At 47.1% G+C, this 23,285-nt stretch overlaps 1 protein-coding gene across 1 annotated transcript in view; it reads right to left on the bottom strand.

Annotated features, from left to right (window-relative positions):
* Positions 1 to 360: 360 nt before the first annotated feature.
* Positions 361 to 23,285, bottom strand: part of LOC148596025 (mis18-binding protein 1-like) — a 71,471-nt gene continuing 48,546 nt past the window's right edge. Inside the window, exons 3-18 of the mRNA XM_088534455.1 lie at positions 15,288 to 15,679; positions 13,239 to 13,361; positions 12,623 to 13,131; positions 12,240 to 12,316; positions 10,754 to 10,884; positions 10,176 to 10,266; positions 9,723 to 9,889; positions 8,388 to 8,554; positions 7,406 to 7,493; positions 5,954 to 6,767; positions 4,793 to 4,965; positions 4,073 to 4,215; positions 2,640 to 2,782; positions 1,447 to 1,563; positions 731 to 756; positions 361 to 508 (exon numbers count right to left, since the gene is read on the bottom strand). Coding sequence (XP_088390581.1) covers positions 369 to 508; positions 731 to 756; positions 1,447 to 1,563; positions 2,640 to 2,782; positions 4,073 to 4,215; positions 4,793 to 4,965; positions 5,954 to 6,767; positions 7,406 to 7,493; positions 8,388 to 8,554; positions 9,723 to 9,889; positions 10,176 to 10,266; positions 10,754 to 10,884; positions 12,240 to 12,316; positions 12,623 to 13,131; positions 13,239 to 13,361; positions 15,288 to 15,679 — 3,301 coding nt within the window. The 3' untranslated portion in view covers positions 361 to 368. The remainder of the gene's footprint in view (positions 509 to 730; positions 757 to 1,446; positions 1,564 to 2,639; positions 2,783 to 4,072; positions 4,216 to 4,792; positions 4,966 to 5,953; positions 6,768 to 7,405; positions 7,494 to 8,387; positions 8,555 to 9,722; positions 9,890 to 10,175; positions 10,267 to 10,753; positions 10,885 to 12,239; positions 12,317 to 12,622; positions 13,132 to 13,238; positions 13,362 to 15,287; positions 15,680 to 23,285) is intronic.

Genomic DNA, 23,285 nt, shown 5'->3' with positions numbered 1-23,285 from the left:
GAAAATAAAAAATAAGGCCAAGTTGTTACAAACTTTGTTTTATTTTAACGTTAAGAAAAACTTAATCAAAAACTTTGCCAGGAAGGGAAGAGGGATACCTTTTCTTCTTTCCCCAGGGAAGATTGAGTATCACAAAGGAAGAAGCCAAGCAAAGATAGGGGCACTTGATACCCATGAAAAGGTACAACCATCACTGACAAAGCAGCAAGACAAGTATTTTAACACTCTCATAACTGCAAACCAAGATTTCCAAACTGAACTAACTGACAACCACAAGAATACCATGTCAGGGATAGCTAAAGGCTTCAGTTCAACTGTGCTATGTAAGAGAGGGTATAGAGCTGTTGACCTGTTAAAATCCAGGAAATTTATTCAGAAGAAAAATAAGAATCTTCTTCCTCTTCTGATGATGAATATGCTGCCTTGGGTATAAAGAGCTGCCCTATAACTGAGGTCTGTTGCACATTTGCAATAAGAAAAACAGTGGGGACAGTGTTAGGGTCTGTGCCTGTAGTTTAATGCCCTTCTGTTTATAATTTATTTTTAAATTCCAAAAGGCAAAATGCTAAAGACAACCCAAGGCTGCTGAAAAATTTAAGACTGTGTCTAGCTTAATATGTGGGGATATCTGCAACCAGAAAAATCAATGGCAGAACCAGAGATCTAGGTGGGGAGGAAATGCATCAATCGGGGAATAAGCCAGAACTGAAGGGAGGAAACAAGTGCTTACTTTTATCAAAAGTGAACTTGGTGGTTCTGCGTGAAGTTGGTGTAGCAAGTACAGCTCCTGCCCGAGCAAAAGGAAAGGAAGGCTGTTGAACAGCTGCAACACTGTGTGAATGTCAAAACAACAAGACAGGAGGAGGAAACAACAGGCAAAGACTTGGTACTGCGACAGACTGGAAGTATCCTGTTGCTCTACTGCATTTTCAGTGAATATAGAATGTTTTCTATATTCATAGAATATATTTCTGTATTCAGTGAATATAGAAAATTGTACTGATCTAGAAGCACTGGTCAATTTTCCTACTTTTAGACCTCAGCTCTTTACATAAAACTTAGTGTTTAGTTAAAAAATAGAGTAGTTTTGGGAAATACCTCAAAAAGCATGAGACTTTCTAAATCCAAGATATTAAATGGATAAATGCATCAGTCATGGACTAGGTGGTATAAGGGGGAATTTTGCTTCCTCTCTGAAGGTACAGGAGTGCATAACAGTAGCTTCATGCAGCTAGAGATCAAATTTGTCTTTTCCCACCCTCCCCCCCCCGCCAAGTTTATAACTGCTTTTGTACTTAACCATATCTGCAATTAGCTCTTGTCTAGTAAGATTTTTCTCTAAAATACACAGGTTTTGGAGAAAAAATTTTAGTCAAGAGCATCTCTTGAATACGGCTGTTACCCCAGTGCCTTTTGCCCACTGTTGAGCAAAACGTTGCCCGCTACAGGACGTAGCCAGAGGTGAAGCCCAGCGATGTTACCGATTTCTTCCTGATGTTGTCCCAGGTGCTTTTCTTGCCATACATGTTCTGCATTTGGAACACGTGCCTGTCACAGTCATTCCTGCAAACAAAAAACAAGGTATTTGGCATGGCCAGAGTGCCTGGGGGAGTGAAGCTGCTTGGTAAAATTGCAGCTATTATTCACTCGGCTCTAATTCAGGAAGAAAATGAGCATGGTCATTAAGAACCACTGATGCTCAATCAACAAGTATAATAATCGTTTGGGGAAAATACCTCAATATAGAAGTGATCTGTTGTATCAAGAATTCAAACATGTGATCTAGGTGTGAGAGAATTTGTCCTTACCAAAGATGTTACTTCCTTGCAGACTGGATAAAATGACTTTCCCCCCCAACCCCAGTGTGGAAGAATCAAGCTTTTCAGCAAAGTCTGAAGCAACAGGGCTCAGCACATTTAATACAGAAAGTGAGCAAAGAAACATCTGCCAAGTTCAAAGCCTAAATCACCATCCTGAGTGTAAAAGGATGTTTAGTTGAGAATTTTGGGGGGAAGTCCCTAGTTCATTTAGTAGCTCAGACTGAACACAGTTGAATGGAAGAATTTTCTCTAAACAAATACTTAAGCCACTGCAGTATTTACAATGCTTTGAGCCTGGAGGAAAATTAGTAACTTGCTTCTACCTTCTACAAAGAGGCAAAAAACTGAGAAAGTGAGGAAGGATATGCTAGCCTATTTGTACTATTTCTAGCTTGACCAGATTTCAGAACATAAAAAACAGCCAAATTAAAATCTTCCAAATGCCATGTTTATTTTTTTATTTAGAATTCATTCCTACTACCTCCTGCATCACCACTCTAAATCAGGAAGAAGATATGGACTTTGACTTTAGCACCTTCACTTCTCTGATCCAAATAAACTTCAGTCCATCTCTTCTTAAATTATGGATTTAGCTCTCCGTTTCCCAGGTCAAGGCTGATCGGCAGGACAGCTCGAGTGTGTAAGTTAAACCTGCATGCCCAGTAATTTTAGTTCTGCTAGTCAGAAGAGAACAGGAACTTTGAAGCCAGTAACTGTCAGTAGAATGAACATGGGAGAGAAAGAGAGGCAAGCAAGAAGAGCGGCAGGAGGAAGCAGCTCCTGGCTGTGCTCGCACAGGCGCAGCCCGCTGGCCTTGGCCTGTTGATGGGCCCCAGCATCCCCGAGCTGATGTGCTCGCACTGCGGCGTCTGCTGCAGCGGGAACAGGACCGACGACGGCGTCACGGGGTTGTCCGTGAGCGCGAAGTTGGTGTCGTCTTGGCTCCCCGCGAACAGCGGCAGCTGTAAAGCCACATTAGCACAGTCAGTAACTTGTGTTCAGCAAAAAGCTCCTCGGGAAGCTTCCTGCAGCTCTGCCTCTGCCCGCAGCGACAAGGCCTAGGGCTCCGAGCACCTTGGCTCTATCCCTCTTCCCCAGCTTCCTCTTTTCCAAGACCAGGAGCCCCAGACCTCTTCTCAGGAGGGAGGTGCTCCGTTCCTGCTGTGACCTCCGTCACCTTTTTCTGACTCCTCAGGGACATGGGAACCACAACTGCACACAGTGCTCAGGAGGCACATACTCGAGGACCTCATATGGCAGCAGAATGAGGCCTCTGCCGCCTTCCTCCTTCTCTTCTTGTAGATGCCCAGCTCTTTGCTGACTTTCTGGTGCTAGTACACATTCAGAAAATAACTTCAGATGAAAGTTACAACCTTGGAGCTGACCATTGCTGATCAGGGAGATTTCAGTATTGCCCAGTGAACCTCTGGCCCTTTCACTCTGAGAAGATACAGAAGAACTGAAAAGACTCAAAGAGCAGAAGCGAAGTGCGTGACCAGACACACAGGGTGACCACTGGGACATGGGGCCTGGCGGCCACCAAGGCTGAGCAGGTGGCAAGCGCAGGGCTTGCTCAGCAGGTGCTCCAGGAGGAGCCCGGCTGGTTTTGCACAGATCGAGCTGGGCAAAAGGAATTTGAACCTGGGGGCTGGGACACAGTATTGGATGCCACATTCCAGCAGAAGAGGAGTCTCCTGGAAGATCCCGCTGCAAAATCAGGGCATCTTGGACACAGATGCATCAATTCTTTAGCAGCCAAACTGCACATAATGGTTATGGGGACCCTGGAGTTTACAGAAAGGGATCAAGTTAGTGCTATTAAAGTAGCACTGCAGTTCTGGGTGCAGGCCAGTAAAAAGTGCAGGCAGCTCTGGGCAAAAGGCTTTTCCAGCCCATGAACCAGGAGAGCAGGTAAATAAGCAACTTGCAAGGCAGGGGCAAGAGGGCAGCAGCACTCCTGAGGAAACCTCCCCTCTCCCCACCAGCAGCCGGGGCAACTCTCCTTTACCTGGCACCCTGTTAGAGCCCCTTCGGGCAGCAGCGTGGCTGCAGAGAGCAGCCCCAGAGGCAGCCGGGGCCGTGGAGTGTCCCCAGGCCTCCCCCGCGCTCGGAGGACACCAGGCCACGCTCCGGCGTCACCAACATGAGCAGTGCTGCTTGGTGCTCAGCAGAACGCGAGGCTCTTCAGCGCGGGAACAGCGCCGAACCAGCGGGCAGGCAGGCGCCTACGTACGCTGCTTCCCCAGATTTACCTTGACTCTTCTGTTCTGGAAGGGCGTCACCGTGAAGATGTCGTCGTGGTTGTCCTTTGGCATGTGCTCCAGGAAGTCCCTCATCTGCTGCTTTCTCTTGAAGGTTCCCACTTTAGCAGTTACCATAACTGGCTCTTTCTTATCTACATTAATCAAAGTGTGGTATTTGTTCAGAGACATTAGTTTTTAGGATTTAAAAACAGTAACAATTTAATCAATTGTATTCTGTGTTAGAGAAACAAAATCCTGTCCCGTTGGAGGTTTCTTATGGCACATCTGAATCTATATAAATTTATGCCTTCAGAAGGAAATTTCTGCAATATGTTTTAATTAAAAGCTTATGCTAGAGCCTCCCACAGCCTTTGCAAATATCGACCATCACCAATTTTGTTAGCATTTCAACAGAATTATTCATGCACCTGGGTGTGAAGGAAGCCGGGGGAGGTGGAAGCGCGCTGGACAGAGCTTTGCTGCAGTGCTGCTGGCACGAGGGCTGCAGCCACGCACACAGCCCGGGCAGGATCTCACCTGGCCCAGAGCTACCTGCAGGGCAGAAGGGACGTCAGCACCTGCGCCGCAAGCCCCGCAGCTGCTGTTACACGGGATGGACAAGATGCCACAGTGCCCTTCTCTGTCCTTAAAGCCCAAGGACTGGGCAACGTAGGTCATCTCTTCTGGACAGAGAACACTCTGATTTAAAGTTACCAGTGAAGTACGTACCTTTCTCCTCTGTTTTCCGCAAAGCCGTGGCCTTTGCGGTGCGTCTCCGGGTGCCCTTTGCCTGCTGCTGCTCCGCATACTTGCGGTGACATTCCTCGGCCAAGCGCGAGCCCACGGCCAGGGCCACCTCCAGCCAGAAGCGACTCTTGTGCTTGGGAAATGCTGCCATGGCCCTGCGAGGGAACAACACCCGTGGCCTGCACCATGCCACCCTGACAGGCAGTGGGGGAAACACCCCGCACAGACTGTCCTGGCAGAGCACCCGGGTCACACCACCCTGACAGGCAGCAGGGGGACACCCCACGCAGACTGTACTGGCGGAGCATCTGAGTTGCATCACCCTGACAGGCGGCGGGGGGAACACCCCACGCAGACTGTCCTGGCTCTGCATCTGGACACTTTGTAAGGTGCAAAGATTCACCTTGACAAGTCATGCTAGTGCCTCAGTTTCAAGAGAAATTTCTTCCTTGTTCGCAGCAGTTACAGTATTTTCACTGAGACACAAGCTCACAACCTTTCAGGTTCAAAAAACCCAAACACATACAGTGTACTGTTGTTAATGCCTGTATTAAATACTGCCCAGGAGCTGGTTTAAGTACTGCCAGAGTACAGTAGTTCAACATTCCTGGGTTTGGGGTCCCTTTATGAAACCTGAACAACATCCTATGTGTTTAATTTTTGACTATACTTTCCCTAACATCTTATTGCCTTACTAGCTCTGCCTTTTGCTCTCAGTATTTTTAGCATATCATTCACTTTCTCATGTTTTTTCAGTTTTACTTATAGGAATGTCTATTCCTTTCATAGAAGGAAATAAAAAAACATGTAAAAAAAACAGGTAGGGAAGTACTGATCCAGGGATTTCTGGGTTTTTGTAGTGTTCCTCTTTACCCAGATGAAGGTTCCTGAGGCTCACATAACAGCTCACAAAATGTAGCTATTGTTTCCTTTACTTCACTATTTTTCTAAATTTGTAAGTTTTTTTTTTTTTTAAGAAAGGAGTTAAAAAAGTAAGCCTTTAAAAAAGTGAAAAAGAATGAATCTTCCACATTTCACAATGTAAAGCAGAATTCTGAAGGATAGCCTAAATTTAAGATTCAAGTATATTTTCCTTGCTGATGTCCATAGGAAGTGTGCCATAACAAGAAGGTAACTACTTGCCTGTATAGCTTCTGTAATTCCTTTTCAGTCAAATCATCAGTGCTCCCTGCGAAAAGCTCAAGAGACTTCTGGACCTTTTCTGTCTTTGCTTCTCTTGATTTTGCTGCTGAAGATTTGCCAGTGTTGGCAGCTGCGCAGTTCCTTTTTCTCACAGATACTTTTGATTTCCTTCCTTTCACTTTGAGTCGCTCCTTGCTCGTTTCGAGCTCACTTTTGGAGCCAAACACGTAGAGGGGAGGGTTGGTTCTGCTCTTCGGCCTCAGTGTCCTGGAGGAGCGAGCGCTGCCGGAGCCCATGGAAGGCGTTTGCCCCGGCAGCAGCTTCGAGGAGGCCTCGCTGCGCGCTGCCCTGCGCTTGCTTGAGGCCTTGTTGGCATCCCGGGACTGCCGCGGGTCGCACGGGGGTCGGGAGTGCCGAGTCTCCCGGGACGATAGGGGCTTGGTTACCCTTTTGACTGACAGTGGGACGTCTTCGCTGGATTCCTCTTCCTCATCTTCTCTTGAGGATTCTTTTGCTGAATTCTTGTCTTGAAGTTGTTTAACTGACCTTAGAAAGTACACACAGGACTGCTTATGTGTGTCCAATTCCACACATTCTCTCCCTTTCCCTTCCTTCCTCATTCTTGTAGTTTGGCTATTATGTTTTTGGTAGTTTTGTCCTTCAATATTTAAGGGAGTCAACTTAACACAAAGTTTTGCTTTATTAGTAGCAGCTGCACTATCACTTTCATTATCTGAAACATAGTGCCTGGTCCCCTTGCTCCCAGCAGACTTGGGCTCTGTTTCGGAGCTTTCTCTTTTTTCATGGTTTTTCCCTGGAAGAGAGTACATCAGTATTACCAAATACAGTCACGTAAGTCACTCCTGTGCTCTCTGGCACATCAGTGATGCTTGACATTAAGCCACATTCAGCGCTGCCCCCTCCTGTGCCAGGGAAGGGCAGCGGGGCTAACCTGGCAGCCCACTTCAAAGATCCAGCCCCTGAGCACCTCCAAACTCATTTCTGCTGCCAGGGGTGTCTAACACAGGCCAACCGAGCGCGAGCAACACCAGCGCCCAGCGGAGCTCCCTGGGCTCTCGGCCTCCTTCCCAGCCCTCGCGGAGGGGTCGGCAAAGGCCTGTGCCTGCCCTCGGGCACGCGCTGCCGTGCCCCGAGACCGGGGCTCTGCGCCCACCCGGGGCAGCACCCGCCGAGAGTCGTCCTGCGTGGCGACCACGACGCCGGGGAAGCCAAAAAGGTCTTTTCACTCCCATTTTTGGGAAGAAAATCTGCTCATTCCTAGTATGTCAATAAAGGGATTTTTTAGGAATTACTTATAGGAAAAATCAAGTGACCATTAAATAGTTATTTACTCTTTTTAAAACTAACAGGACACCACCATACCGCACCAACACCAAATTCATAGTCACACCAAGTCCTGTCAATAACATGTAAAACTACAAGGTTTTTTACCTTTATGTTGGCTTTTTGTTTCTTCCCTTGTCTTCACTGATTTCATTCTTTTTTTCTTCTTGCTTTGGGGTTGTTCACTACTATACGACTTCAAAATAAAACAGTAAATCTAAACTCCTGCTAGAGATTACATAGCAAGCGTACTGATAAAAGCCAAATATTTAAAGAGTGGAGAGATTTAAAAGTCACCTCCATAGCCCAGTATCTACTATTTAGTATTTGATCAACAATGATGCTTAGTCATACGCATGCGACCCAAAGCAGGTTAGCCAGGCTCCCTTTTATACAAAAAAGCAGGTTAAAGTCTCAAGGTTTAGAGGCATGAGTTGGTGATAAGCCAGACATAAATCTTCACTAACACTGAAGCGTTAGCGCACTCCCCACTCCAAAAGGGCCAGCTAATCTTCGAGACAACAGCTCCATGCACAGCCACCCCAAATAATGCTGCTTTCCTCTGTTCAGTATCAAGAGTGTTATCAGACTAGCCTAAAGTGCCACCATAGGTCAGGAGTGATTGAGACAGATGAGAGCAGAGACAGTTTCCACAAGTGAGAAAATACTTGGTCCTAATGAATGAAGATGTATGCAGAAAGGTGAGGAGTGAGAATGGTTCGGAAAAGTCACCCACAGCACTGGCATCCCTCATGTGATTAAATGACAGCAGGAATAAGCATTTTAATAGAACCGAGATACCCTGCTTGGTTATCTCCAGGGCCCTCATCAGTACCTACATGCAGCTTCTTGTTTGATATACTCACTTTCCAAAAGCCTCATTTTTCCACAAGTAGTTTCTACTAATCCCATCTTTCAGAAAGTAACTGAAAAGATTAAGGCTTTAAAAAAAAAAAATGTTTTGCGTTCCTGCTTCTTTAAGCACTTATAAAGAACTGAAACCTAGGGTTTTGTTTTGTTTTAAATCAACATTTCAAGAAAAAAAAAATACACATTTAAACCACCAGGTAAAAAGACAAAGTAATCTTACCATACTCAAATAATCTACTCCACCTGCTTCTACAGTAACATTCAGATTCTGATCAACAAATTCACGTTGTCCACACCAGAAACTTAATGGTGGTTTAACAAGACGACCACTGCGAGTATAAATTTGCTTCTGGTCATTTGATAGACGATTGTGCTTTGGTGTTGTATCTAGAGGGGGGAAAAAAAAGGTGGGGGGCAACAAGAAATATAATTTTGCCCCAAACATTGTACTGACAGTCCATCTCTTTGCAGGCTTCCCAAGCATAGGAATAACATGTGAATGAGGAAAGTTCATTTGTACTGTCTGCCTGTCTGCACGGAAACAGAAACCTTAGCACAAATTAATATCGTTGTTTTAAAAGTGTTCAGGTTAGAAATAAGCATAGTTTAATGACTGAATAATTTTCACAACAATGAAATTTATACTTCATGAAGCTTCAATTTTCAGATGATTTAGAAGGCTAGGAATAATCTAAAAATCATACAGGAAAACAAAGTGATATGAAAAATTATCACACAAATCCTCACAGAAATGAGGAAAGCAGCTTTTCTTAGTATTACCAGGAATATTAGATTAGACTATTAACAGATACTTTCAATTTTGAACAGAGGCCTGTTGGAGCCTATGACAAGATATTAAAAAGAAGTCAAAGCTAAAAACAAAAGTAATCTGTGTCCTTAAAGAAAAGCCAGGCTTGCCCTTGCAAGGCAAGGAAAAAGCCTCTTGATCGTTAGGTTAGAGCTTTATAACTTCCTTTGGAAATTATAAAACTAAATTATAAAACTAGAACTAGTTAAGGAATTTCCCATACGCTGTTGGGCTCATCCCCCAATGCTCACTCTTACTTCCTACCCACTATGGGTCAGTGAGGCTGAGAAGCTGCAAAACAAACCAGCTCGAGGGCCAAGTCAGTGTTAAAAGCCCCTCTGCCAAAAAGGGGCAGCCTGGGAGAGCTCCCCCAGCACAGAGCTGCAGTCAACTCTGCCCGCAGAGCAAATGCCTTGGAAGCCACGGCCTTTCCCCTGCAACAGGGCAAGCCAGACTCTGCTCCTTTCCCAGGGTTATTCCTCAGAAGAGCCACAAAACTGTTTTTGCAGATACTGTGCGTCAGCAAATTAGGAAATAAGCAATTATCAAGTCAGACTGCAGTGATCAAGAGCACTAAGTGAACAACTTAACAAATCAAAGCTAAAGCTAGTGGTTTGTTACCACTTCCATACAACTAATTAACAAGATGGGAACAACAGAGGTGAACCATGTTACATATCTTTTGCCAGAAAAAGCAGATGAAGAGAAACACCAGTTTTTAATTTTCAAAGAAATATAAATACTCACAACTGGTTTTATCGTTCTTCGGTAATACTTCATAAGTTGTGTCTCTAGTTGGAGATTTCTTTCGGGCTCCTGCTGAATCTTCTGCATTTTTCCGCATGTTTGTATTCATCAACTCATTTTCAGTCTCTTCATTTTCATCCTCATCATTAGTTTGCTTATGTTCTTTCCTAGTGATTTAGTGGAAAAAAAAAAGTAAACATCTCATTCTTTTAACATGTCAGCAGCTCTTGTGCATTCAAAGCCTTGTCCTCATCCCAGCAAAACCACTGCATCCACAGACACAACAGACCCCTACACGAGTGTCCTCCCAAGCACTGAGCAGGACTTGCCTGAACACAGGTGTCACACACACCTAACACCTTTATTCCCTTCTAGTATCACATACTTAAAGTGGAGTATAATTTAACTAATGCTAAAGAGAGCATCACAATGAAACTAAATCTCTGAAGTTACCGTCGTATTGTCTCAAGTAAATCCTCAACATATTCCTTCCACTTCTTGGAAAAGCCATACATAAATCTTTTGATGAATCGATACGGGAAACCTGTTCAAAATAAAAAGAGCAGCATTAACAGTTGCAACAGAGAAGGAAGAACAGCACCACTTGAGCACTGGCCTTCCTGAGCCAGCTGTTTGGCCTGTAGCACTCCCACGGGTATCGGGGTGTCACATAGCCCTGGTCCCGCAGGGAAGCGCATGGGTGCGCACCCACAGCAGCTTGTGGGATCACTGCTGGCCCAGGACACTTAACTGGGAGCAGTGACCCCTGCGAGAGGGCTCTGCAGCACATTTAAGTGAGGAAAAGTGTGTTCCTTTTATATTCATTCCCAGTATCCAGATTGGTTTTGTCTGCTCCCAAGCACTAAGCTCATACTCCAGTGGAAACATCCATCAAGCCTCATTCCTCAGGTTTTACATATGAGGTGGTGAGACTCAGTTCTCTAAGAAAACAGGCTTCTCCCCACATGCATCTCTACATTTATTTAGGCTGTACCCAGTTTGCAGTGTAATAGTAGCAGCAAGTGCCTTACCTTCTTTTCTCATTGAAGCAGAATCTATCTTTCCTTGCAGTAAGTAGATACTGCCAGATAGTGTTTTAACTTGGTTGTCTGCTATACGTTCTACAATTGCAGTGCTATGCCAGAGCCGATCTTTCATACCTCTAATAAACAGGGATAACATGAAAAGAAAGAAATAAAATGCTTGTCATAAAAGAAGAAAAAATTACAACATTAAAATTCCATATTGGACCAGCAGTGTTATGCAGTTTGAGTGATACAGGCAAGGAAACGAAGCTTAAGGCCTTGAAAGTGCTACAGAAATGCTGCCCCACCTCGGTGTTCAAAGCCAAATGAATCTTCCCTTTTCCTGGAATGGGCATTAGAACAGAACTGAAAATAGTAGAATTGAAAATAGAAAACAGTAGAATTGTTAAAAAATAGTTAGGAGACTTCTCTGAGAAGGAAGAGAGATCCAAATATTAAAATATAAAACAATATAATTCTTTCTAAATACACTTTTACAACAACTTAAGGTACAGAACAGTATCAAAGACCAAAACTTCACAAAATATTAACCCAACTCCATTCAGAGAGTCTAGAAAGCAGATCAGGCATAGTACATATTAGCAAATAGCAGATACGCAGCAGCAAAATGAAGACATGTTGCTAGCAGTAAAAGGAAGGTAACAGTTGTTTGGAAAGTGCCATGTACAGGATAGACGGTCTCTTGAAATGTCTTGGTCTCAGTAGGAGTACCAAACTACTTCCTTTAAGTAGTAGCACTACTGTTGAGTGAGGTTCTGGGTTACCTCTTAAGCAGATAAGTGGCTATCTGTAGCAGCAGGCAAAGAGCAGAATATGCTTCTCCTGGGCTACATTTTCACAGCATCGTTGAGAACCTTAGTGCAAGCTGTTGCCAGAAGGGACAGGCCCATGCAGAGCCACCATCCTCTCCTTTGCTTTGGCACTGGCATTCAAATAGCTACAAGATCAGGAAAACAGCCTGATCAAAACCTTAACCAAAAAGAAGTTCTGCTCAGCTGGATCAGCTACTGCCAGGGCTTAGCAGGGGGCTGTGAGTTCTGCTGCCACCACAAGCAGCGGGGCAGGCCCACACAGGCGGCAGCAGTCAGTCATCCATCTGCAGGTGGGAGTCAGCTTAAAGAAGAGCCAAATCTGAGAGATGTCACTGCTGCAGAAGAGCGAGGACATGACTCAAAGACCGTGTCCCTGGTGCCAGGGGCAGCAGAACTGTGACAGCCCTGGCTCAGGTAGCCCTCCGACCTGCTGAAATGGCTCCCAGTGGCTACCAAGATACTTCAGGAAATACAAGTTTCAGAACCACAGATATTCTATGAGATGGACATGCTAAACTGTTCAGAATCTAAGCTATAAAAGCTATATAACTAAAAGTTATGCATTTAAGTGTCAAAAAAAAACCCAACAAAATAAAACCAAACACACACAACAAAACCCCCAAACAAATAAAAAGCAACACCCCACACATGACACTTACGTTCGCTTTCCTTCAACACATATTGCAGTGTTATCACTGATCACTTTGATTCTCCAGCTGGTTAGGCAAACTTTTCGCTGTGATAAAAATAAAGACATATCATTTTTAAAGAATTAGATTGAAAATGTTTTCAGGCAAAATGTTCCAAGTCAGAGAAATTAAAAGTGACTATTAAACATTTATGGAGAAACAATCAAGCTAGAAGCTAATGAACAAGTGAAGTCATAAATTATAAAAGTGCTTTCAGTAATTTAACGTTGACTTCTAGCAAGTCAAAACCAACAGCAGAAAAACAAAACCAAGTCCCCCAGAACTGAGAGCTACGAGCAGCCCACAGGAAGCTTTGGGATAGCCAAACCCCCTAGAGTATTAAGTTCTCCCACCTCTTTACTTCCATTGCCAGATGTTTTATCTGTATGAGGTTTATCCGAAGAGGCCTTGGAGTCTTCTCTTGGTTTCTCCTTCCTTGGTATGTAGACTTTGGGAGAAGAGAGTATAATGCTACATAAGCACTGCGGGGGTTTCTGAGAATTAGTCTCCAGTGCCTTTTCTACTCCACGAGCAGGTTGCCCATTACTTGGTCGCAATTGTCTTCTTTCTTGAAGAAAGTTACTATGTTTTGTTTCTCCATGTCCATACCTTTCTTCTAGCAGATCCCCACTTTCAGAAGGGGGGGAATTTCTATTCACAGTATTAATCACTGTATTCTGAGACAATTCATCATCAGCATCAAGTGATTCCATGAAGAGGTTATCCTGATTGTCCTTACCAGTGGTCACATAGTCTGTAGGAGCTTTGTGGAGCTGCTCAGTAAAAGCAGGTTTGTCTGATGGCTTTTCTGCAGCTGTGGAGAGAGGAATATTCCCCTTGACTGAGTTAGAAAGTATTGGATCTGCACATAAAAACAAAAATCCTTTGTCTGCCACAGCACACAAGCCACGGCAGAAGCCCTGACCTCAAGGAAGCTTCAGAAATGTTAATAAGAGCAGTATCACCCACCTTTCTGCTGCTGCAGTTTCCGTTTCATACGCAGGAAGAACTTCTGAGGAGATTCTAGTACACGACGGTCTACAGCTGACAAATTCATGGGTCTCTTCTGAGGAATCTGGGTGCAAGGCAATTCTGAGGAAGAAAAAAAATCCTTTGGATTTGGGAAAAACATTTTCACACAGGAGAAGAAAAAAAAGCAAAACACATACTTCATAAGATGCTAGGTTGCATTTTACAACAATTCAGCTCTGCAGAGAAGGACCTGGGCATCATGGTGGACAACAAGTTGACCATGAGGCAGCAGTTGCCCTCATGGCCAAGAAGGCCAATGGGATCCTGGGGTGTGTTAAGAAGAACGTCTCCAGCAGCTCGAGGGAGGGGATCCTGCCCCTCTACTCAGCCCTGGTGAGGCCACATCTGGAGTACTGTGTCCAGTTCTGGGCTCCACAGGACAAGAGGGATGTGGAGCTGCTGGAGAGAGGCCAGCGCAGGGCCACAAGGATGACCAGGGGCCTGGAACATCTGCCCTATGAGGAGAGGCTGAGGGAGCTGGGCCTGTTCAGCTGGAGAAGAGAAGGCTGAGAGGGGACCTGAGCAGTGTCTAGAAGTACCTCAAGGGAGGCAGTGAGGAGGATGGGGCCGGCCTCTTTGCACTGGTGGCCACTGACAGAACTAGAGGAAACAGCCGGAAACTGAAACACCAAAAGTTCCACAGGAACTTAAGGAAAAATTTATTTCCAGTGAGGGTGCCAGAGCACTGGAACAGGCTGCCCAGAGAGGTTGTGGAGTCTCCTTCTCTGGAGATCTTCCAAACCCTCTTGGACGCAGTCCTGTGCCACGTGCTCTAGGTGACCCTGCGTGTGCAGGGGGTTGGACTAGATGAGCTTTAGAGGTCCCTTCCAACCTTGAGCATTCTATGATTCTATGAATTTGTTCCCATATATTTTCCTTAGCAATAAGGCCTTTCCCTTCTCCCTGCAAACCAGATGTTGCTTTGCCACACGTAAAAAATGTGTCCCCAGAATCAGAGAGATATACACATGGCAGGGCCGTAACCTGACCCAGAGGGGACTAAGGGAATGCGCAGAAGGGATATGGACCAATACCAAGGGATAGAGACCAATACTACAGCAATACCAAGCCCTCAACAGGACTAAGAGTTCAGTTGAAAAGTCATTATCAATTTGAGGGACAACAATGCAAGCAGAAGTGTGCCACTTGGAAAGCCAGGGTTAAGAAGTATATAAGAGTTTAAGAGTTTGCACTTATTACAGAAAATAACAGCCTGATCTCCTTTTTAATTATATCCAATAGGGATTGCAAAAGTAATAATGGACTTGAATTGCAACGAGGAGAACTTTATAATACACAGCCATAAAGCTAGGCAGTATTTTCCACACTAGCTCATTCTTTTGGGGCAGAGCGGGTCACCCCCGGTGGCAGCTGTGCCTGGCATGGCCCTGGTAAAGCCCATGGAGCGCTCGGGCGATGCTCCTGCGGTTACACAGGAAGAGGAGCGCTGGCAAATGGGACAGCTTGCTAACCCCACCAAACCTGCTAAAGGTTTTGTGCAGGAGCTCCTAAGCTCTGCCTACGCCGAGTAGTCTGGATTGTAAAAATGCTCTGGGGGGGGAGTCACTAAAGCAGGAAAACACTTCCAAGCACAGGGAGCTGAGCGGATTGCCCAGGAAGGCTTTTACCGGGAGAAGCCTCCCGCCACCCCTGCCCTTCCCCAGGCTGGCGGCAGGACAGGCCGAGACGGCCTTGTGCCTTAGGCGGGCTTGACAGGGGCCACCGAGGGCCGCCCCATCCACGCCGAGACGGGGAACGAGACACAGCGAGGGAAGGAGGAAGAGTTCGTAGGGGAGAGTCCGCCAATGCGAAGAAAGGGAGGAAAGAGTGGCAATATGCGGCACAAACGCGTTTTAGCGCAGAAATCCGCCATCCACGGAGGCCTCCTCCCTCGTTCCGGTCATGAGGGGGCGGGGGTGGCTGTCCCCGCTCCAAGGCCGCCGCGTTCCCCCCGCGCCGCCCCCCGCGCGCCGCGGCGGCATCGACCTGTGCGCGGCACGGGGGCCGCGGGCGGCGGCCGGGCGAGGCCCCAGGCGCGCGGCACCAGCTTGGCGGGCGACTCGTGGTGCGGCGGCTCCGCCGCGCGCCGCTTCAGCGCCGCCGGGTCTCGCGGCCAGCGGGCCGTGGCAACGCCGAGACTCTCGCTGAGCTCCAGCGGCTCCATGTCGACGCCGCCGCCGCCCGGCAGCAGCGTGGACTGTAAGACACGACTGGGCACCGCCGCCGGCCGCGCGGCGCGGCCCTGGGGCTCGGCGGCCGCGTGGATCTTCAGGAGCTCCTTGAGCGGCGTGAGGGTGCCGTCGGGGATGCTGCTCAGCGGGATCGCTTTGACGGGCAGGGCGCCGCTCCCGCCTCGGCGCCGCTCCCGCCGCGCACGTCTGCGCGCGGGCCGCCCGCGCCCATTGGCGGCGAGCGCGTGGCGTCAGCGATGACGTCAGCGGGCGGGAGGGAGCCGGGAGCGCCGGAGACGACGGGGGGCGGGGCGGCCCGAGGCCCCGCCCCCAGCTCTGAGCGGGGCGCGCGCGGCCGTCGGGGCCGTTGGGGTCGCTCCGGGAAGCGCGAAGGAAAACGCTCCGGGAAGCGCTTCGTGTGGGCCCGGACCGGGCGCTCCTGCAAAGACGCTTGTGCAGCCGGGCTGCCACGGAGCGAGCTGTGAAAGTGAGGGGGCGAAGTGACTCGTGCAGGACTAACCGGCGTCACCTGCGCGAGCCCGGGAGGGAGCAGAGCTGCGACAGCCTTGCGGGGCGGCCCGGGCCTTTGGAAGGGGATCTGGAATGGAGAGAGGGTGCCCCGTCCTCCCCAGAACTGCGTGGGTCCAGCAGGAGGCCGAGCGCAGCCGGGGGCGCATTGCCTGCTCCCGCGTGCAGGTAAAATAAACACAAAAAAACAGAGTCTAATAAGCAAATTATCAGGTATCAGCTGTTTCAAGAGTTTCATGCACTTCCAAGCACTAGCGTGCAAAGTAACCCTGAGCTGTAACTGCATTTGGATTTCCAAAAGTGGCAGTAGATTCTGTGACCATTAGCCAAAGTGGGGCCTACAGTTCCTTAGAGCTCTTACAGTTCCTTAGACCAACCCATGCCTTGCCTCAAAGGTTACGCGTTTCTGCACGTGGCCTTGGAAATTCAGTTCTGGATAAGAAACTACCTACCTCAGTGTTCACTGCAACTGCTCAAGTTCCTGCCAGCGTATAGTAGCTACCTAAATCATCACCTGCTTTCTGTCTGTCATGGATATTCTGGTGTTCTCTTTGGTATTTTGTAAATACATATATATATATATAGTTTTGTAATTAAAGCTTTTTGGGCTTCTTACAGGAAATGCCTGTGCTAATTAATGGCCCAGATTATGTAGCAGACAACGATCCTGTGCTTGCTTCTACCCTAAATTTCCAAGAATCCATATGCAGAGGAAAACAAACATGCAGCTGCAATTGTCAGTGCTAAGAACCGAAGGTAGGTGCCTGTGGATCACCGGTTACGCAGGGAATAGCGGGAAGCTTGTTTGCAGGAATAGAGTGTTTGGTCTCGAAGTCTCGGTGCGTAGTTCTCGTGTCTGGGTTAGTTCTGTGGTCAATGAAGACAAACCATATCTGATCTGTGAACTGGGCAAGTACTGCTGTTTTACAGAGACATTGAAAAGAGAGGCCCAGCGCAGGAGGTTTAGGAGGAGGAGGTGTTTTGTTGCAGATATGCGTCCTAAGGGAGCTCTCCTGGCCTCTGCGGTGCAGGAGCCTGGGCTGCCTCCTGCGTGCGGTCAGGTTCGCCGGCCGCGCTGGAACCTCTGCGCTAGGCGGGCCGGATGGGGGGAGCCAGGGAGAGCCAAGGGGAACATGGAAGAAGGGCCTGAAAAAGATGATATGGGGTCAGCAAGAAAAGGATATGCTCGCATTTTATGTTTTTGTATGTCTGATTGTGGAGTGTGTATGATCAATTGTCTGTACAGCTGGTTTGGTCTAACGAACCATAATGCTGGTAAATGCATAGAGCAGTCTATATAAAACACTATGTAATAATATCGTCTTCTCATGGTTTGTATTGCATATTACACTGTGTTGATTCAGCTCTTCTTAAAAAGCAAGCAACCTTCATCAAAAGGTTGATGCTAAGCATCAAAAGTTCTACAGGAACTTCAGGAAAAGTTTCTTGACGGTGAGGGTGCCAGGGCACTGGAACAGGCTGCCCAGAGAGTTTGTGGAGTCTCCTTCTCTGGAGATCTTCAAACCTGCTTGGACGCAGTCCTGTGCCACATGCTCTAGGTGACCTTGCGTGTGCAGGGGGGTTGGACTAGATGACCTCAAGAGGTCCCTCCCAACCTTGAGCATTCTATGATTCTATGATTCTATGAACCTCTACATGCTACAGCTTAATCATTATTCCTAGGAATATTTTATTCTTACTACTGTATTTTCTTAAATACTTATGAGATGAGCTTTTCCCTAAAAGTAATCTGAACAGGTTTGTACTGCAAACTAATGCTTTTGCCACAAGTCCAGGAACCTGTGTTTTGTAACTCACCGCTTGCCTCTATAAGAAGATCGAATTAGAGCTTTTTGGGGGCTGATTCTGAAGTGTGAAACAAAGTGATCTTGATCTCCATATTGGTATGGCCTCTCTACAGTTCACTGGTGAGACATTTTCAGTTAGCTGAGATTTACTTAGTAAAATAGAGAGGAGATTTAAATAATTATGGATTTTCCTGCTTTGGGTTAACACTCATTTCTTGTTTTTCTCATGAATTGCAGTATTAAAAATTAAAATTAAGTAATGGAAAAAAAAACACTTCCAAGAAATGGCATTCCAAGAAAGGCAGTGATCTGCAGTGTTACAGGGGCTGCTGTGTCTCATCCCCCCTTAGGGAGTCCAAGGATATGCGTGTCCTTCCCCAGATGGTTTATGTTTCTAGTCCGTAACTGAAATTGAGTCCTTCATTCCCCCACAGCTTCCTCTTTTCAAACCTGCAGTCATTTCTTTCTCTGTACGTGCTGTTAGAAGAATCTGGGAGTGTGAAATTTCAGGGGTTTGATGTTGTGTGCTGTCTGTTCTTCTGACCTTTCTGAGGAAGCCTTTTACTTTATTTATCAAAAAGCATGCTCCCTGGCAAGGGAGGTGGATCTGGGAGCGCAGGTGACACATGGGGACACCAGGGGCCCTGCGAGGGCCCAGGCCCACGGTAGGGATCAGAGCAGGTCCTGTCGTGGTGACGGGGGTCAGCCACAGTCCTGGTCTAGCCACTTCTGTGGTGACAGGCTCTTTCCACCAAAGCTGGAGTGTTAATGACCGTGTTGAGCACCCAACTATTTCGCGTTAGGGGTGCAGATGTCCTCTTCCATTCGGGGTGCTTGCTGTGCTTTAAGCCCCCTTTGGAGTTTTGCATGGAACAGTTTGACGTGTCAAAGCTGCTGTGATTGAACAATTCTGGCTGCTGAGCTGGGCACTTTCCTTGTGGAAGACAGTGGCTTCTACTCTTAAAAGAACTATCATTAAAATGTGAAGGTTCCTGTAAGCCCTTAGCTGTTACTGTTTTCCTCTCCCCGCTATATTTTCCCAACGGTTATTCTTCTAATAGATTTTATGGATATAAGTGAGATTGGCATTTGTAGTAGTTTCACTGCATTCTTGTCTGGCTCTTGAAAAGAAGTTCTCAGCAAAGGAATCTAGAAATCTGATTTCATACACATAATGGCACAGCCTCCCAAATGAATACTAAGCCGAGGTGTTATGACTGCTGCTCATTCTTCATCCTCAAGTAATTACTCCTGGATTCATAGAATCATGCCTAGATAGAAGAGGTTTGGCAATGTCTAATGGTACCTAACTGAAATTAAAGCAGTGAGGAGAGGAACCTGTTTGAAGAGAATCTTTTTGAAGGAAGCTTGGACGACACATATCTGTGGAAAAATGTCACTCAGATTTACAGGTTCACTTTGAAAGAAGACTTTAATATTGTTCTCTAAAGTCAGTTCTGAGTGCTGTAAAAGGTAACAGTTTTGAGTCAGAATCTGTAAAACCTTGGGAGTCTGACACCAGTGAAACTTTGATTAGATGCCAGCGACCTTCTGCCAATGATTTTCACACTGGTCTTCCTCCTGCCCTGGCCCCACGGTTGAAATACTTGTCAGGAATTTTAAAAACTGAAATCTCTTGACAAGGAGAAATCACACTGGAAGCCAAGCTTCTGTTTGTCACCAGTATGTTATCTTTTTGCAGCATGTTGCCATTTTCTGCACTTCATGTAAAATAGCAAGCGGGATTCCACAAATAAATAGCAACTCCACAGAAATAGCAAGTGAACATCCTTTAATAAAGCAGTTGCAGGCATTCACAAGCAGGGTGTCCGCTGTGGTGAGGGAAGCTGCTAGTGCAGCGTTTTGCCTGTTGTACATCACTGGGCAGACACCGTTACAGGGCTGCCCCACAGTACTGTGCAGCAGTGGATGGTTGGAGTTGATGTGTTGTCTGGTATACGTGAGTTATGCTCTTTTTTATTAACAAAGGGAGTTCATTTGCATTCCTCTGGTATTCAGACTTATTTATTCATTTTGGTTGGAATGCAAATGTATTTATGAAATGAATTTGTTTTGCTGTGACAGGTTTGTACCTTTTAAGGAAGTTTTTTTTGTTCATCACTAAAGAGATATTCAGGCAAATAATGGATTGAAAACTTGAGTGACACAGATTGTGTTAACTAGTGTCCTAAAATGCAGTTCTTTAGCATATCCTACAATAGGTGTACATGTGGCATCATGACAAGAGAAGAAGTGGGTCTGGTTTCGTGTTGGTGTCTAAGAAGTCTTGCCGGGCTGCGTGCTGAGTCTGTCAGCCATAACATCAGACCAGTTGAGTCTACTCTTTTTTTTAAATAAGGTTTTCAGAAATGTGCTTCTGTTGGAAGCCCTTCAGGAAAGATGGATGGAGCTGCTGGACTAGATGAGCTGAAGTGATGTCTTGCTCTTTTTTCAAAATCAACCACCATGTTTAAAGCTCCTGGTCCAGCTCTGTAGCCGCTGGAACAAACGTCTCTGAGAGCTGGGAAGATGATTTTTGCTCCTTGGGCACGTGTCCCCGGCGCTGCTAGCAAAGCTTTTCTCATCCTCCCCAGAGCTTTGTTTCGTGACCACGGCCGTTTTGGTTCGCTGCAGCCCAGCATGCAGCGTGTCTCGAGAGGCGGGCCGGGGAACGCGGCAGCGCTGTGTGCCAGGGTGCCCGCGCGAACGGACGCTAGCGAGTGATGTGCGCCGTGCCTGCTTTGTCCACGCTTACCTTGAACGCCACCGGCATATAGTTTGAGGTGAGCTATGCCACCAAATAGCCATGGCACGTTCTTCGCCTGTTGATCTGCTTCATTGCAGCGGCGGTGCCACCCTAGCTCTCCGTTCTGCGTGGTCGGCGGCCAGCGAAGCCATGTGGAAGGGGACGTGCAGGCCTCCTCCGTGCTGGGCTGCGCAGCCGCTGTGGAGGTGTGTGCTGCAGCGGCTGCAGGCAGGTGAAGCGAATCCCTCCCACACGCACCTACAGGATGCCCCTCGGCTGGGCCATTGGCATGTTCCTGGCCTCGGCTTGCTCCAAGGGCAGGATCCGTGCCATGAATCTCAGAGCCAAATACAGGGGTGACCCGACGGCAGGGACCCATGGCAGTAAGAAGCACGTTCTCAACATAGCCTTGAAACTGCTTTGGCAGGTCGTTGTGCTCACTGGGGCTACGCCACTTGTCTGGTTTCCTTTGGCGTGTCATCCCAGGAATTCTGAAAGAGCAGTGGATGTGGCCTCTCCAGGAATACTGAGGGTAGCTGCTATTACATTATGTAAAAGCGATAAATACTCTTGTTTCAAGGCACTCAGCAAACCAAGGTTAACAAAAAATGTCCTCAGAAATGCTAGTGCGCGTGTGCTGGATATGTGTAATTGTGTTTATTTGGCAGCTGTGAAACCGAGTGGTGAGGGCTGCCTGTGCCAGGCACAGCACAAAGTGCCCCAAGAGTGTGAGATCCGGTGTCAAGGGGACGGGATGGACGGGATGGCGCCAGGAAAGCAGTGCGGCTGCAGTGCTCAGGGTGCGGGGCAGGATGTTCAACAGAAAGGATTTGGGCTGGTTTTGTGAGGACACAGGACATGCCCGAGTGCTGTTTCTCTTCATTCCATAACAGAAAAATGCCTGCTGTGGACCATGGTCCGGTTTCGTTTGGTACGCTGAAATCCCATTAATGGTCTAAATGTCTTCAGCAGTGTTAAGCTGCTAACATAGTAGTTTGGCTAAGTGTATTTAAAATATTTAAAACATAATTGTGGAGGCTTGTTCAAAGACAATAGTACCTTGTTAGCAGATAGTTAACCACAAGGATGTCAGTCTTTGCAGCAGATGGGGGACGGAGCCGAGAAAGAGGAGGACTGAGGAACACCTCCCCCTGCCCCGTGTGAGACGTGTCTTGTCAGAAGAAAAGAAACAAAGCCATACAACCGCGCAGGTGGCCAGATGCTGATTGGTTGTGAGCTTTGCAACACTCGTGTTAAGAAAGTATAAGAAGAAGTTGGTTTTGGAAATAAAGTTGTCTCACTCTGCACCCCAGACTGAGTCCGTTTCTTCACAAGGTGCAACAAATGGCGCCCAACGTGGGGCTCGAAGACTAGCTGTCTCTCTGGTTGCACCGCCCAGCTGAACTCCCGGGAATCACGCTGAAAGGAAGCTTACTTTGTGTGCACACTAAAAGCCTCTTGAAAGGAAAGAGGTAAGCGGCTGGGAACTATGGGTTCATACCTAATGAAGGAACAGAAGGACGATTTAGAAGCTTCTCCTAAAAACTTGAAACCGCAAAGAAAAAACTTAGGTGAAGAAGAGCTGCAAAAGGTTCTTGCGTGGGCTTCTAAAGACGATCCTTCGGTGAATAGTAAGAATGTTTTTAATCTGGAAAGGTGGGACCAAATTGGGGTCCGAATGTGGGATAGTGCCATGCACGGTGATAAGGCTGCTGCTAACCTGTTGCCACAATGGCGAGTTGTATTCGAAATATTGAAATCTCATAGTGGATCGCAGTCGAACATAAATGACCGGGTTGGGGCCCCTGCCATCCCCTCCGCGCCTCCTTTACCTCAATCGTGTCCTGATGAGAATCAGAAAAGAAAACGTGCTGCAAAAGCCTTTGCGGTACTGCCACCTGATGACCAGGACAATGATCCTTTTGACCCGGGTCCTATTGACCCTGGAAAGGAGCCAGACCTATACCCCCGGATCCTCACGATAAATGGGCCTCAGTAAAACGAGGAGCAAAACAGGCGGGGGATGTGGGCATGCTGAAAGCCTTTCCTGTTATCTGTGCACCAGACCAGAATCCGCGTTGGGAAGGTTTGTCGTATAATCGTATTAAGGACGTGCGACGCACGGTGACAGATCATGGCCTTAGCGCACCATATACCACCCACCTTATACAATCTCTTTGTGATTCTTTGGTTTTTACTCTCCATGATTTTAAAACTTTGTTTCGCCTCATTATGACTGATATGCAATATACGATGTGGGAATCGAAAATGAGAGAGCTTGCTCGAGCTCAGGGGGAGGAAAACCAGCGGCTGTCGAAAAAAGGTCCTTTACGGGCTGTTACTGTGGACGTGCTAATGGGGGAGGGCGATCACAGTGCTACAACAGCACAAGCAGAAATCCCCCCTGAAGGCCTGCAACAAGTTAAGGCACTTGCTCTCCGCGCCCTTAAGGCCGTTCCGGAGAGCGGTAAACAAAGAACCTTTTGTTAGCATAAGACAAGATGCGAATGAGCCATATATGAAGTTTTTGGATCGGCTTAATGAGGCTCTGGAGAAACAAATTGATAATGAACAAGCACGAAGCTACATTTTTAAGCAACTAGCAGTTGAAAATGCTAACCCCGATTGCCAGAGAGTTTTGCGGCCACTAAAGGATCCTACTATTGATGACATGCTAAAAGCATGTATTAGTGTCGGTACCAAACAGTATGAATATTCACTGATGGCCGAA

This window comes from Tinamus guttatus, unplaced genomic scaffold, assembly GCF_059628265.1.
Source record: "Tinamus guttatus ecotype Peru unplaced genomic scaffold, ASM5962826v1 Tinamus_guttatus_pri_ptg000035l, whole genome shotgun sequence".
NCBI lineage: Eukaryota > Metazoa > Chordata > Aves > Tinamiformes > Tinamidae > Tinamus > Tinamus guttatus.
Note: the sequence above shows the minus strand (reverse complement) of the source record. Positions and strands in the feature narration are given on the sequence as shown.